This window comes from Populus trichocarpa, chromosome 2, assembly GCF_000002775.5.
Source record: "Populus trichocarpa isolate Nisqually-1 chromosome 2, P.trichocarpa_v4.1, whole genome shotgun sequence".
Taxonomy (NCBI): domain Eukaryota; kingdom Viridiplantae; phylum Streptophyta; class Magnoliopsida; order Malpighiales; family Salicaceae; genus Populus; species Populus trichocarpa.
In genome coordinates this window covers 10,189,767-10,206,503 of record NC_037286.2, presented here as the reverse complement: position 1 = coordinate 10,206,503, position 16,737 = coordinate 10,189,767, and the positions used below count along the sequence as shown (strand labels likewise).

The following is a 16,737-nucleotide window of genomic DNA, read 5'->3' as shown; positions in this document are numbered from 1 at the left end:
TACACAGTTGTGACTTGTGACATAAATGTATTGGCATATCCCCTTTGTTTTAAAGGGAACCCCTGTCTGCTTTGTGGGGTGCAAGGGATATGATCTGAAAATGTATTGTTCCAGCTTTGCATGCCGATAAGCTGTAAGCTTAAATTGATTTCTTAATTCTGGATTCAAAATCAACCCCTGATGCTCCTTTCCAAAGAGAAAAAAACACTTCCTGTAGACGGCGCTGTGCCAAAAGTCCAGCTAGAAAATTCCATGTCAGAAAAGGCAAGAGTAGAAGTGGTAGTACGTAAGAAGATGGATTTTATACACTGCTGACTGCTCATATTTACCTTGAAGAGTCAAGATGGGAATCCTGGGCTATCGGGTGCTGAATGCTTGCTTAGAGATTCCAGGGAACGCTTTTTGGGTTTGGAAGGCTTTGCTGCATTCAAGTGTTGGGCGGGGCAATGCATTAACAGCAGACGAATGGGCTCTTAAATAAGGCTTGGAGATGGGCATGGGAATTTGGAACGAGAGCAGTCCTCGAAATTGATTCCCTCGTTGTTCAAAAACTTATTCTAGCTAAGGAAGTAGTAGATTATTGGTATATATTCAGTCTTCGCCAGTCTGGCCTTTTTTTTTATTATTATTATTATCCTTGGGCTTTAGCCCCCAAGCAAGTGTAAGGTATATTTTCTATCATTTTGATTTTTTTATATTTTTAAATTATTTTAGTAAAAAAATAATGAAAATATTATTTTAATATATATTTTTTAAAAAATAATAACTATCACATCCACGGATAATTAGACACCACCGCTCTTGCTTGCAAGCCGTACAACATAATCCACGTGGCGCCATCAGATAAGTGAAGTACTGAAGCCGTAGAACCCACAAGCAACAAATAACTCTTTCCAAAAAAGACAGCAGATTGAGAGAATGAGAAAAACAACAACAACCGATTGAATCGACGATCAAGACTCTGTTGTCAGAGTGTTGTCTCCTTAAACAGCAGAAGAAGGAAAGAAAGCTTTCGAATCTTACTGTTTGTTTTTTTTGTGTTTAAAAAAAAAATTAAATTTATTTTATTTTTTTTCACTTTAAATTAATATATTTCTAATATTTTTAAATTATTTTAATACATTCATGTCAAAAATAATTTTTAAAAATTAAAAAATATTATTTTAATATATTTCTAAATAAAAAATACTCTTAAACTTATTTCTACATCAATATGCTCTATAACTGTTCGACTGTTGACGAGACACTTTTATATGATTAATTTTCAGTCCGTATTATGTTATAGGGTGATGGTTATGTCTAAAAATTCTTGTGTTTTTATATATAAAAAATAAAAATCGATGATTGATTGAATGAGAATGAGATTAAGATAATGGGTGCGGGTTTCTTCCTTCATCTGCATTGAAAATAACTGAGATTAGGCTTATAAATAGTGTTCTTTGATTATACCAATTAGTTTCAATCATAAATTTGACATTTCATTGATTTTACTGGGTTTTCTTTTGATTTTCTTAGTTACCAAACAGCGTATAATAAAATTGAATCCAGGATGATTCATGGGCACTGTGTGTGGGTGCGTGTTTATTTAGCTCAGTATCATTTCACTGCAAAACGTGCAAAACGTACTCGCTTCTGGTATGGAAGTAGCATCTTTTATGAATTTGTTTTATAAAAAAAATCCTTTGGCTTTAAATTTTCTCTACTTTTTCCCTATTACAGATGATGAAGAGCCAATCTTGGATAATATTGAAAATACCATATCACTACAATCGCCGTTGTTCAAACTCAAACGCTGGCAATGGTTGCTCTTGGTAGCTATCGACATTTTCTTCCTCGTCGGAGGATAGTCTGCTGCTGTTCGTTGATGGATCATATTTGTTTGCTTGAGATAAAGGGTTTTTTTTTATAAAAAAAATAGTATGTTAAAAATTTTAGTTGAATGATATCATTTGAAAAATATTTGGTGAAATAACAAGCTTTCGTCTTATTACATTTCCGAAACATAACATTTACTAAATATTATTATTTTTAAGCACAACAAGATAATTGTTGCGTTTCATAATAAAAATATTTAAAATATCGTATTTCTAAAAAGAAACATGTCGTGAGATTTAATTGTTGTTGAGAGCACAATAATCTTCATATCAATCATCTAGCTCAACCGGTTGGTTGGTTGATCCAGTTTTATGAATTGGTAGACCAATTCTCATAGAAATTATTTTTTCATGATTATTTTTTCTTTCAAATATGTGTTATGAATTAAAATATACATCTTTATCCAACATGTAAACTAAAAAAAACACTCCAATTAAAATCTCAAAAAATTACTATTACACATTAGTTGCTCTTTATTTTTAGTATTAACTAGTTTGTTTTTATTTCACAGTTTAAAAATACAATATTTAATTAAATATCGCGGTTATAAATCACAACTAAATTTTAACTGAAATCACGGTTAACAATTGTAATATTTAAATAAATATTATATTTTTAAATCATAACATTAATTAAATATTATAGTTCAAAATTGAACTATTAAAAATATGTTATTTCACCGTAATTTTTTACTACTATGTTAATTCCTTTTTTTTATTTTGTATACTAATTACCTGATTTATCCGAGATAAAGCCATATGGGAATTAGCTGGTGGGATGAGGAAAGAATAATTCTTTCAATTTCTTATAGTTAGCCTTACGACAGATTGTACTCGACCAGACCTCTATTTTGTCCTTTTGTGTTCGGCTCAACTATGCAATTAATGAACCCCTTGGCTGCTAGTTGAGCAATTGTTTTTATTTAGTCCCTCAATTTTGTACAGGATTATAACTCGGTCTTCTATATCTGAAAATCTATATCTTAGTCTTGATTCTTGTTGATCATTGTCTTTTTAAAACACTTTTCAATTTTATCTTAATCTCGGACGAATCATTTGATTATTTACATTTTTATAATAAAATCCATTGAGAGTTTAGAGAACAAATTAACTTTCAAAATGACAACTGAAAACCAAAATTTAAGGGATTAAATTATTAGTTTTTAATTATAAAGAACTAAATTATAATTAAACTACAAACAAGAGAATAATCTACTCATGTTTGTTCATTTGGTAATTAATTCTATAGGTTTCACTCATAGTTACTAAACCCAGCTCTAGGTCTAACTTAGAAATAGATTCAAAATATTAAGTTATTGGGTCAACATGGCTAATTAATTTTATTAAAATGACTTTGTTTTCAAATTTATTTAATAAATAGTCTAGTTGTTGACCTAGTAGGGTTTGGTCAAGTCAAATAATGATATGTTAACCTATTGAATCAATTAAGCTTGATTGGGTTAAAAATTTTCTTTATTCAAATTGAAATGCAACGTAATTAAGTTTATCATGGATTTTTTGGGTCAACCCACTACATCAAGCCATGTTTAATAACTATGGTTTCACCTATGTTTAATCTACAATCACAACATAATAAGAAGTGTAAAATCTTCTCTTGAACATGTTTCTTTGATTTTGGTTTCAATTGTTGTCAAAATATGTTGTATTTTATTAGATTAGTGAACAAGGGTATTTAGTTTATCATAACAAGAGCATACAAAATATAATAGATTATTCGAGGTGAGCTTAAAACGCATGCAATTTTAAATCTATAAACATGTAAAATAAATTTCAAGACAAATATGTTTTCAACATAAATATAATAAAAATAATACTAGCATGCATACCAAACATATATTCAAACTTGTAATATATATAAGATCAAAGTGCTGACATACATACTAATAATAAAAATAATAATGCTTAAATTAAAATAAAAAAGGTACTTATGTGTTGAAATACTTTAAAGGAATGAAACTTTTATTGTTGTCAAAGATGAATTCTTTGTTCTTAAAGCTTTCTTGCTCATCACTTGAGCAAATATAATTTTTGTAATATTCCTCCCAAGATCTCAACATCACCACCTTTGATTAACCACCATAAATCAATAATTAAATTTAGAAAAACCAAGAGTTCTTTGAATAGAAAAATCAAAGATTCTTTAAGATTAATTTCTCATTTACCTGTAATTTATTTAGATCATATTAATTAAATAAAATTTTTAATAATCCTCTATATGAATGAAAATTGTCTCACTAGTTTGAAAACAACTAGAAGATTTGCTGAGAAAAACTGATTTGATAGATTACTACATTAGAATAGATAGCTTTTAACTTTAAACCTTCCTCAGTGAAATACTATTAGATAGTTTTAAATTATTCAACCTTTTGTATAAAATAAGACAAGACTACTCATATAGTTTTCTAGCAAGAGATTTCTTTTGGTTCTCACTGTTGTGTTTATTTTGACCCTGAACAATTTTTGAATTCATGTGTACTTTAGAGGATGCAATTTTTATCAAAATTCTAAAAGAAACGACCATTTTTCTAACTAAAATAGGTGGTCTTTCATTAAAAGTATTCTACTATACTCTACTTGGTGTACCAAAATATGAAAATCATTAATAACTCAACTCACCTTTTATAACATTGTAGTCAACACTTATTTCATCAAATGAATAGGCAGAAAATAATAATTTTCTAATGATACTAAGAATGTTATATGAATTATTTTTCTACCTGAACCCAGATCTTGTAATCTTCAATCAACTAGGTATGGTTACCATCGTTACACTTTTTTATCTTTTAGAGGCCAAGCTCATTCTCATTGATGAATTATACAAAAGCTCTCTTGACAAATCTTTAGTTAGTAAATCCACAATATTTTTCCTTGACTTTACATAGTTTGGAAATAATTTCATTCGAGAGAAAGTGTTTAATGGTATTAAGTCTATAACTTATGTGTCTAGACTTACCTTAATACATATTATTTTATGCCATTTTAATTGCTGATTGACCATTGCAATTGACATAAATAGCTTACATTGGTTTTGACCAACATGAAATATACTATAAGAAATCCTAAATTTATTTGGCTTCCTCTTCTGCTTTATCGAGAACATTAAACTCTGATTTTATTGTGGATCTAGTGATACATGCTTATTTGAAAGATTTTTATGACACAACTGCTCCACCAAGTTTGAAGACATATCTTATTATGGATTTTGAATACTTAGTATTGTATATCCAATTACTATCACTATAACCTTCCAATATCACTACGTAACCAGTATATTGTAGTTCATAGTCCAAGGTGTACCTCAAATATTTGATTATCTTTTTATTTCCTTTCAATTATCCATACTTGGATCACTTGTAAATTTACCCAGTTTACTAACCGAGGAAGCAATATTAGGTCTTGTACAATTCATAATGTACATTAGGTTTATAATTATTCAAGAATATTTCAATTGGTTTGTTCTCTTATCTCTATTCTTAAACAAATATGCAGTTATATTAATAGGTGTTTTGACAATACTATTGTAATTTTTAGAAAATTTATTGAGAATTTTCTTAATATAATGAGATTGAAAAAATATTAATCAATTAGAAATCCTAGAAATTTATATTCATAGAATGACACCTGCAACACTCAGGTTTTTTATGTCAAACTTGTTAGTTAACTTTGAGGTATTTAATAAATAACATGAAAAAATCTGAAAAAATCCTAATTTGAAATCTCCCTCCACCTTTCTTTTATAGTAAACTTTAAAAGTTAAAATGGTAAAAATTACATTTAATAATCTAATATATCTAGTTGAATATTACATTTAATAATCTCTAAATTTTACTAGATTTCGATTTCGATTTCAGCTTAGAATTCTCTTGATATGATTTAAGTGTACAAGTAATTGATAAATATCTCACCTCGGAGAAATCTGATAAAAATAATGTGTTTATATATAAAATTAATTTATAACCCATTAATTTAGGCTTTGGGGTTAAAAATAGTATTCTTCATTTTATATAACCTCTCGTGTATGAAGGCTTATGCATCTACTCAAATATTCGCATCTCCTTAACATAAAAAAAATAAAAATGTTGATTTAATTTGCTTTTGAAACATAATTCAATTTCTTTTTTGACAAAAATGAATTCCGTTAGAAGTGTATTGGATGAAGAATAGCTCAAGGCAATTTTAATGAAGATGGCAGGTGTTTCAAGCATAGTTTTAAAACCCGACCCGGTGGGTCGACCCGGGACTCGAAGCTGGAATCGGGTCGGGTTGAAGAAAAAATAGAAGAAGAAAAAACCCGGTGTGACCCAGCGACCCGATCAAAAACTCAGTTGCAACCTGTCGACTTTGACGCCATTTTGATTTTTAAAAAAATTGACCCGGACGACCTGGTCAAAACCTAAAACCTGGATCTTGGACCGGACCGGGTTTGAAAACTATGATTACAAGTAATAATCAAGTGCGAGTCTTGTATATAAAATACATTATTAATAGAAGTTGATCTTTCAGTAAGCCGACTGAACTTGATCAAGATATATCAGAATTTATTTAAAAAAAAATGCATGTTTCTAAACATTCCCCAGCATAAACGTCTGGATATATAATGTTGAAATTGACCTCTTTGATGGAACGTTTGTGAGTTAGGTAAGGAAGGAGACGGTAGAGAGATGGAACTACCACACATTTCATGCCCCCTTGAGGGCCCTACCATTTCCCCCCAGGAAAGGGTATATATATATATATATATATATATATAAAACATACTTTTGTATGCCATATTTAAGAGAACCTGATGTTTGTAAAAACCGATATTGCCCTCAACCTCAAGTTCATGCCTGAGAATCTCCTTTGTAGGCGTGCATTAAATTGGAACTCTTTTCATTTCTTGTTGAGTTAATTGTGATTTGTGAATGAATAGGGAAATCAGATTTTAATTGTTCAAATTTAATAACAGTTATTGTTAAGATCGGAGGTTCATTTTTTTCTTAGTTTTTTATAATTTTCTGCATTGTTGTCAAACTCGCGAGTTTACTCTTAAAATCTTATGATTTTACGAGTCAACATGTATATAACGTGTCAAATCGGGTTAAAACTCGAAATCGGTCAAACTCGGTTAAAATCGGTAAAATCGAACCGATTTTTACAAGTTTGACCGAGTTTGATCGATTTTGAGTTTTAACCCACAAAAGTTAAAAAATTTATTGTTTCTCTGTCCGAGTCCCTTGACACTCCACTACATAGTCCCCACTCCCCAGTCTCTCCTTTTCCCGTTGCCCAAATCTCAAAATTTCAACTTTAATAGACTAACACCAGCATTAAAGGATCTTCGGTATGAAAAAATCTTATACTGTATTTTAGACCGGAAAAACATGATCGGAGAATCAAAAGTTTTTATGTCTTGTTAGGTTAACATCTAAACTAATTAAGTTCCTATATTGTGCGGTTGAGTTTAAGGCATGCACTCAAAATTGTTTTTGCACTAAAAAATAATGTTTAAATCATGAGGAATTTCTCAAATGAATTAATATTGAAATTTCCTGATTCGTTTTCTTGCTTATATTTAATTAAATTAAATAAAATATCATAAAATAAACATTCATATTTATATTTAATTAATTTAATATAAAATAAAATATCTTTTAAAAAGTTAATTTAACAAAGAATGACAAATAAAAAACTCGAGATAATCCAAGTTTATTTTGATAAGAGCAAAATAGTCTTTTTATTATCAACCGCTACAATAGTTTTTCCATAATTTTTAGATTTTCTTATAATAATTACAATACAATGAGAAATTTATTTCTTGTAGTATAAGAGAACTTTAAAAACCTGTATTGATTTGGTGTGTATTAAATAATTGATCAGCGTTTTATTACAAGTTGAATTAAAAGTTTTTTTTTAAAAAAAAATAATGTGATCACTATAAATATTTTTACATTAAAATGATTAAAAAACACTTGTTTTATATTACATGTATATTTATGGGTGATAAATATGCGGCTAAACTACTTTTGCTTTGAAATAGTAAAAAAAAAAACTTATTTTATATTACATGTGTGATAAACAAATTATTAAATATTTTTTTATATATTAATATACTTAAAATTCTAAGGTGTGTAGTATGAAAGCCACACCAAAATTGAAAAAATCCGTACTGGAGCTTATTAGCTTTGCCCTTTTAACACTGTGGTACTCATGTATGTGTCTCCTGTTGTCGTTTCACTAACTCTGACGTGGTGTTTGACTACCGTTCTAAAATAGAAGAAACGAAGATAAGCAAGATAGAAACGTATATGGTCGTTGAGATTAAGACAAAAATCTCATACAGAGAAGAGATAAAAGAGACAAAGACCAAACTAAGTTTTTTTTTTTTTATGATAAATATCTAATATCTCTTGATTTTAATTAAATTAATTCCTAATATTATATTTGAAAAATAGAAAATAGAAAAAACATATACAGGATAGAGAAAGAGAGAAGAGAGGAAATGTTGAATAGGTGGTCAAATTATCGAACAAGATAACTATCAATTGAAAGCTCTTAACACTCATACACACTTAATTTGATATTTTTCTCATTTTATCAAATTCACATGGAAAATTAAATTCCTCAAACTAAATAATAAATTATTTCACATGATTTAATTATCTGTAACGATTAAAAAAACGAGTGAATTAGAGTAAATTATTTTCTTATGTATTTAATAAAATTGACTAACCAAAGAGTGATTTTTGTTAAAAAGTATATGAAGGATTTTGTTTTTACCAAAATGAGTAATTAGTTTTATAACATTATCAAAAAAGAATATATCATTGTCAAAAAAATTAATATAATAATTAAAACATACATAGTATAAAGAAATTAGAATAGATCATATTCTCAAACAAATTGGATTTAATGATGAAAAAATGGGGATTGAATGATAACCATACAATGTGCATACGTGATAAAATTATTATCTTGTATTTCCAACTATGTTAGATTTTAAATTTTTATTGGTGAAAATATTTTATTTTATATCTGATTAGTTTAATTAGTGTTTTTATTATTAAATATATTTAGAGAAATGATTTAATGACTAAGTTTTATCAACAAATTATCTTTTTATTTTGTTAAAAAAATATTGCTCATTATAAATTAAATTTCAAATATTGCAAGTTTAATGGCAATACATATATATATAAGGGGTGAAATTGACTTTTCAACATTTTTATATCTTTTTCATTACCAATCAAATAAAATACAAAGACATTTAATATTATATTGTCTCTTGCAATAAACAATCTTGATTTCATTTTGTGTTTTATCCTGTTTTCTTTATCATAGTTTTCTTTATATTTTTTTATTTCAAAATAATAATCCAACACTATTTTATAGTCATACTTCGAGCTCAAACCCCTAAAAACAACTCTAAAACAGGCGTCGAGGCTAGAATGTAGTTGTGAATTGTGTTGCTGGATCAATTTAAGCTAAAAAAATCCAACTGAACTGGATTTTTTAATTTATGAAAGATTTAACCTGGATCGAACTGAAAATTAGTTTGGTTTTATCTGGAAAACCGGAAAACCAACACCATCTCCACTGTCAACATCGGCAGCCATCCTTCACTTCCACTCCTCTTTCAACAGCCACATCAGAATCAACCGCCGGTCAGACCAGGCTGTTAAAGCCTCTATTCTCCTTCAAACACTATAAACAGACACATTTTTAACTAGCAACACAACCTATCCTGCATGAGACTCCAAATCTTATTGGATTATATATAGGAGTTATTCACATTGTGATAACGGTTGTTTTTTAAAATATTTTTTATTTAAAATTATATTAAAATAATTTTTTTTATTTTTAACAACATTATATTAAAATAATTTTAAATAAAAAAATAATTTTTTTTTAAAACACTCAAATGCATTTCCAAAGAACACCTCAGTATTGTTACCGGTAAAAGAAGATATGTTGGGCCACATAACACAGAAAAATGGACAAAGTTGAATTGAAAAGAAGAGAAGAGAAAAGTCAACCGTCTTACTATTTCCCATTAACTTGGATCGAAGAGTGAACAATGAATGGGCACATGGAAAGGTCATAGAATATAAATAAGACAATTAACTTTCGGAGCTTCAAAGTGTCCAAACTCCGCATTCAATTCTCCATTTCTCTCCAACTCCTTAAACAAGAGGTGTTGAGAACTGAAACCGTTAATAGCATCTGTTAAAATGACATCCAACCACCATTTATAAATTCTTTCATTCATATATATATATATATATATATATATATATAACACGAGTAGGAAAATAATTTTATACTACTGGAAGTCACTGAGCTTTTTACACCGAAAGTTGAAGAAAAGTTCAGCATTTTTGTTTTTTCAGATGAAAATGATCTCCGACAAAATATAAGGAGATTATAAGAATAAAGATGAACACGACATCTTAGATGGTGTTTCTTGAAAGGTCAAGGATATGCATTTGGTCTTTGTATGTTTGTATGGAGTTTAGGATATCCAAATGATTCGTTAAGTGCCCGTTATTAATATTCATGGTTATGACATCTTAGTCATGCATATAGGAGAATGAAATTGGGTTTTAATACTAGATATATATACAAGTAATTAATTCCATTTTTTGAGTTTTTGTTGTATTTAGCATATTCTAATTTATACTTTGATTCCTTTTAATTTCAATAGGTATTTTCAAATCCCCTTTCTCCTGAAAAAAAACAGTGAAGTCGTCTAATTTGCAAACCATGTTTTGGGCAATTTTTTAGGAAAAATATAAGAGCCAAGTCGACTAACAACAGTGAATGTTCTTACCAGCAGTTTCTCTTTCTGAAAAGCAAAGACCAAACGCATTTGAAAAAAATAATTTTTTTATTTATTTAAAAATATTTTTTATTTATTTTCAAATTATTTTAATATTCTATGTTAAAAATAAATTTTAAAAAATAATTATTATACCAACATTAAAAAGATGTAAAAAGAAAGAAGCTTTCTTCTCCCTTCCCTGGCCACCACCTCTTTAATTATTTGAAATATTAATCTATTTGACTCGAGCAATCTCTCCATCTCCGGCTCTTAAATTTATTGTGCTTAAAACGCTTTCTTATGTCTAGACTTGAAGAAACACATCAAGCAATTAAATTAGGGATGGATTTGAGGATTAAATTTAACTTGGAAGCTTCAAAATGAACAAAAACTGGCGGCAAAAAGAGGATGGTGGTTGTAATTATGATCCAACGGTTGAAAACGAAAAAAAAGAGAGACACTGATGGTAACTAATCGTGTTCTGTTCTCTAGGGAACCGCACCTCATGAGAGTGTAGAAGAAGGGTCTTTTCTTTTCCTAGATCATATGACCCCACCTTTTCTGACCGTTAATAAACAAGATTTGGTCAGGACATTTAACTCCTTCGGTCCCACCAGTGATGAACTGCAGACACTGCCGCCGCCGCCGCCGCCGCCGCCATCCCTTTTGGGAGCGACTCCCTCTGTTGAGGACTTAATTATAACTAAGTCCCTGTGTCAAGGACCAGTTAACGAGTCTTAATAAACTACAGAGACTAAGTTAGAGTCAGCTCCCTCTGGGCTCTTGGGTGCTTTCCTGTACGTATAGCAACCCGCCGGTAACCACCATCGAAGGCGCATGCTTTTATGAGAGACCATACATGGATTTCTTGCTCGCCTTAAATGAGCTATATAGCCAAAGTAGCATGTATACATGGAACCTGTGGGTTCTACCACCCACCAAAGATGGATGAAATTTGATGCATTGACACCTCAGTACTCTTAATCCATTTCTTCTTCTTCATCAACCTTTTCAACCACTCAGACCACCCACCCATCTGCATGTTTCGTGTATTTCTAGTGGGGAACAGAAACATCACTCACTCACTAATTTACATGCCTGTCAAAAAAAGATGGATGCCTTTCCCACTCGGCCTGAAATGGTTTTAGACCTAGTGTTGCTGCTGCTGGTGTAGTAATATTAAACAATACAGGCAGGGGTTAAATGTTGATTACTTTGACAAATCTTGTGATCAAAAGATAGTTAAAATTAAATGATAGCGATCTGAATATTTAAGATATTTCATCGTGAAATTGACTTGCGTGTGAATTAAAACTAGCCACAGCATATTTATTACATGCCAATATTTATTAAATGCTTCAACTGACCATTAAAAGAAATGTCAATTCAAATGGCAGGAATAAAACGGTGCGCTTTAAGTTTTTGAAGCACTAAGCATCATGTCTCATAAATGCTCAGAAAATTGTTTGCCAGTTTGGGATGAAATCACTGTTTTTTTTTTTAATATTTTTATATCATTATAATATATTAATATTAAAAATAAGTTTTAAAATATAAAAAAATATTTTTTCAAATAAAACATATTTTTAAAAATAATCACAACAACACTCTCAAATATCCTAAGCTACAATTGCCTTAAAAACAAGGAAATTACGACTACGATGTGTATTAGCAACGCTTACAAGAGACATAACTATCATCCCCAGCTTCATCACAATCCAAGTGCACAAAAGTGAACACATCCAAACAGAACAATCATGTCCACAGAAAATGAGAGAGAGGAGAAATTCATACTCCACCAAGTATAATCATAATCCACAAAAATTGATCATCAAGTGAGAAAGCCAATAAAGAAGAATGTGTCTAATTTCACTATGTTCTATACACCCATTAAAATAAATTCACAAACTGTACAACAAAAAAATAATTTTTGTTTATGATAATAATAAACACCAGTAATGTATGCGAAGAACCAAATATATTTTTGATTTTTTCCCTTTTTCTTTTGTGTTTTTCCCTCCCCCCTACACAATAATTTAACTTGTCAATCATACAAAATAGAGCAAACGCAGAATCATGTATATAAACTGCAAATTTGGAGGGGGCAAAACCGTAATTCAAAATAAATCACCACTCTCGTCAAATCAAGCGGGCGAACGAGTCATCGCTCTCAATGGTTATGATTGACCCTACCAAAATCCGCAAGCTTCCTCGATCGGTTCGCGCAAAACGACGCCGCGGTGGACAGATGCGGCCTCACAGGAGCCCTAACCTCACCAGAATATCCCAATTCAGGCGGCAATCCTCCCTTCTGGTTCCAATTCGGTTTAGGGCTCGCCCTGACAAGAGGACTCAAACAAAACGCCAATCCAGACACGTTCCTAGGGTGTCCCGCCTTCCCCCGCCGCATCACACCCGACGCTACTGGTGTCTTTTTCCACCCCGGCGACGACTCTGACGAGCAGCCGCTCCCTGACGGTGACCGGTCGCAATTCTCGCAATCCTTGTCGGAATCCGCACCTCTCGCTGGCGACATTCCTCGATCCAACCTCTGGCGAGGCTCTCCGCTAACCGTGCCGGAATATTCCATGGGCAATTGCCTTGATTGCTTTCTCCGACGACCGGAGAAGACCATCGAGAACCAGGAAGGCGAAGAAGAAGATGGTGGCTCAATAGAATCACGGCGGCCAGTCGAGTCTGTTTTGAATTTGTCGGATCTGGACCTGAATAAATTAGAAAAAAGCGAGAATTTTTGGCTTTGCTTCTTGTACGCCGCGGTTGTTGTGGTTGAGGAAGGGGTGGTGTAGGTAGGGCCCAGCTGAGGAGTGCTGTAGAAACGGAGGTTATAGTGGTGGTTGTGGTCGGACCAGGAGGAGGAGTCGTCGGATTTACGGCGAGCAACGTAAGGAGAGACAGAGCGAGGAAATATCAAAGGTGGAGGTGGTTGTTGTAGATATTGAGAGTTAGAATCTGATTTACGGCTTTCATCTACTACCGCAGCGGCGCGTGAATGGTGATGGTTATGTGCCTTTGCGAATTGTGCTATTTGCTGCTGCTGCTGTATTTGAGCCTGAGCGGCGATTAATGCAAATAAGCGTTCTCGGAGACAAGAGGCGCATACGCCCACGCCGCCGCTGAGGTCGCCCGGGTGTTTTTTGCACCTCATCTAGTAAAACTAACAACAAGAGAGTACACGTGCTATGGGTTGTTTTGTTTGTGGGTGAAGAATGTTCACGTGGCGGTGGTGGCGGCGGTGGTGGTCAGCGGTGGCATTTTGTGTGCGGAGGGATTTTTTTATACATGTAGGGTGGTGTCTGTACTGTAAGATAAAGAGATCTGATGAGGAAACCAAAGCGAAAGGTTTGTCTTGTTGTGAGGCTTAGAGAGAGAAAGATGAGGCATCATAGTTGGTGTACAAGAGACTATATAAGGTGGGAGGAAAAGAGTGGAAGCATTTGTGGGTTTGAGCTTTAAAGTTCTTGGTATCTAAATTAAATTTGGAGAGAGAAAAATCAAGAATCCATACAATAATACTGTGAGAGAGAGAGGGAGGGAGGGGTATTTTATTCTGTGTTAAAGTTCGAATATGGAAGACACCCTGGCTATAATGCAAGACCAAGATCTGGCTATGGACAAACGGTGTCGTAGTTTCCAAATCAGCAAGGTAAGGTACAAAATACAGGCATGAGGCTGTAATTTGCTGCTATAAATGACACAATTACTCTGAGGGATTGGATTTTGGGAATTCTTTTACTATAAATCCAAGGTGCGCTGACTGTTCTCAACTCTTTACTTGGTCAGGGTAGCGTTTAAATTATTATCACAATTCAAGATTTGCTGCCTTGTTTGCAATCAAAATTATCCACTCACGTATATAATAAGTAGTGCCAGTTGCCTTCAAAATTTTGTTACCGTCTCGGCGCGTCTCTTACTTTTGCAATTAATGACTGGGTGACTTGTCAATTGGAAATGGAAGAATTCTTCAATGCGAGGATGTATTTCTGAATTGTGGAGTACACACGCTCAATCGCAGTGGCGCGTGCGTCAAGTAAATCAGTTAATCCAGGTGTCCTCCTCTCATGCGGGCACGATCCAGCAGAGAAATCATCTCCGGCTTATATCACACGGCTGCTTGTCGGTTTGTAAGGAAAAGCACGCGCTTCTGAAAAGCGTCGGAGTAAGCTTTTCCTTTCCATGCGTGCCTTAATTTTGAATTGCAAACAGGCTTTTTGATGATGGGCTTGGTGTGGGCCTTAAGTTTTATTATGTCTTTGATAAGGTCCAAGCTCAGGACCCTCTGTGTATTATTGTGCCCTGCATGATGGCAAGTATCCATTCTTGGTGCGCACTAGCTAGTACTATCCTAATTATCATCCACTCTACTTTGCTGGCTTTCATTCTGAAACCTGAAAATAATTCAGTTTATCATTGTATTTTAGAAACAATTTTTAATTTATTTTACCAGCCTGATTACTCTTAACTTGTTATAGTTTAGATGATCTTCTTAATCCATCATTTTAGTTAATATTTCTATTTAAATTGAAGAAATATATTCGCATAAAACTTCAAATTGATTAATTAAATATGAGTAAAAAAAAAAGTGCCACGTACGTGGTTGTTAAATGGAGTTTTCTTCATGTTTATTTTTTCAAGTACATCAGATTTGTTTGAGTTTTTAATTGAGAGCATTTAATTTCATCTACTTGTATAAAAATATCCGATGATTAAAAATTATTTTATACTTAGAAAGTAATTAAGTTTATAATAATATTGTATTAATAATTGAACTTAAAATATAATAGCAAATTTAACTAAACTATTTTCTTTGCAACTTGGAAGTTTCGATATTGGCGTTGCAGGATCGAATTATACGTTTGCGATTACTGCATGGCTAGCTAGCCACTATATCTTCAATTGCATGTCTTAAACCCCGGCGGCAGCACATTTCCTCTCCATGCTGTCCTGCTTCAGCACATGTCGGGGTTTCGGCGCCGTATATCATCGGGGAATACACAAAGTATACACCAAACTATGACCACCGATATCGATCCACGGCGGAGATACGAAAGTGGAACTAGGAAGGTGCCCTGCATCTCCACAAATAATTAACCTCCGATTATCAGTGAAAGAACTTGAAAGAGAGATCGTGTATTTTAAAGAATACGTACCGTACGAGCATTGGAAAAACAAACAAGATCAGCCACTAGAATGTCCAGGTAGAAGATCAAAACACAGTGTATATAATTATTTAGGACTGTCCTTTTTAGACTATTCTGAATCTCTCAACGCCTTCTTAATCATATAAGAAAGACTAAAACACTTCAAAGAAAAGGGCAGCGCTACTGACGTGCTATAAACTTGGTCTTCAAAAGAATAAAGTAGACGGGAAATAAAAGCCGGTAGCATGTATACTTAGACATCCCTTTCCTTTAGCAAGAGGTCTGGATAAGGTTTGACCTGGGAAGGGTTGCTTTCGTTGCAACTCCTTTTTAAGTAACTTGGCCGTTGATTACTTTTCTTTTCTTTCTTTCTCTTTTTTTTGAACATTTTTTGCTCCTAATTAACTCCAAGATTTGGATATTCAAAGCATCCTTTTGCGTGATTGATAACTAAACATGACACGATGCCGTATCAGTTCATTCAAATTCAAAAACAATATTGTAATCAACACAACGCATGCAATTTTGTAGAAGCAGACCCTCTCGTCGGAAAGAACCTAGCAGTGCACGGTGTTCCATATTGGAAACCATGGCCTAATAATTCTACAACATAACTATTTTGATTGAGAAGTAAGTTGGTTGGTTGAAAAATAATTCTAACCAATATTTTAATAATAATAATAATAATATAATAAAAAACATATAGCATAGTTAAGGACCCATCTAGTGCCATTTCATGTTTTTTTATTTTTTGTTTTTAGAAAATGAAAAACTGTTTTATCCTGCTAGTTTATTATTTTTTGAAAATTATTTATTTTTTAACTTATGAGTGTGAAAACAATTATACAAACTTAATTTAAAAAATATATTAATATACTATTGG

General features: G+C 32.2%; 1 protein-coding gene across 1 annotated transcript; it reads right to left on the bottom strand.

The window, feature by feature from the left end:
- Positions 1-12,555: 12,555 nt before the first annotated feature.
- LOC7483787 (uncharacterized) lies at positions 12,556-15,166 on the bottom strand. Its single transcript, XM_024594114.2, has one exon. It carries the CDS (start codon positions 13,859-13,861, stop codon positions 12,866-12,868), a length of 996 nt encoding a protein of 331 aa, XP_024449882.1. The 5' UTR covers positions 13,862-15,166; the 3' UTR covers positions 12,556-12,865.
- Between the last annotated feature and the right edge of the window lie 1,571 nt (positions 15,167-16,737).

Coding starts and splice junctions, on each gene's coding strand:
- LOC7483787 (XM_024594114.2), bottom strand. CDS start 13,861: ATGAGGTGCAAAAAACACCCGGGCGACCTCAGCGGCGGCGTGGGCGTA.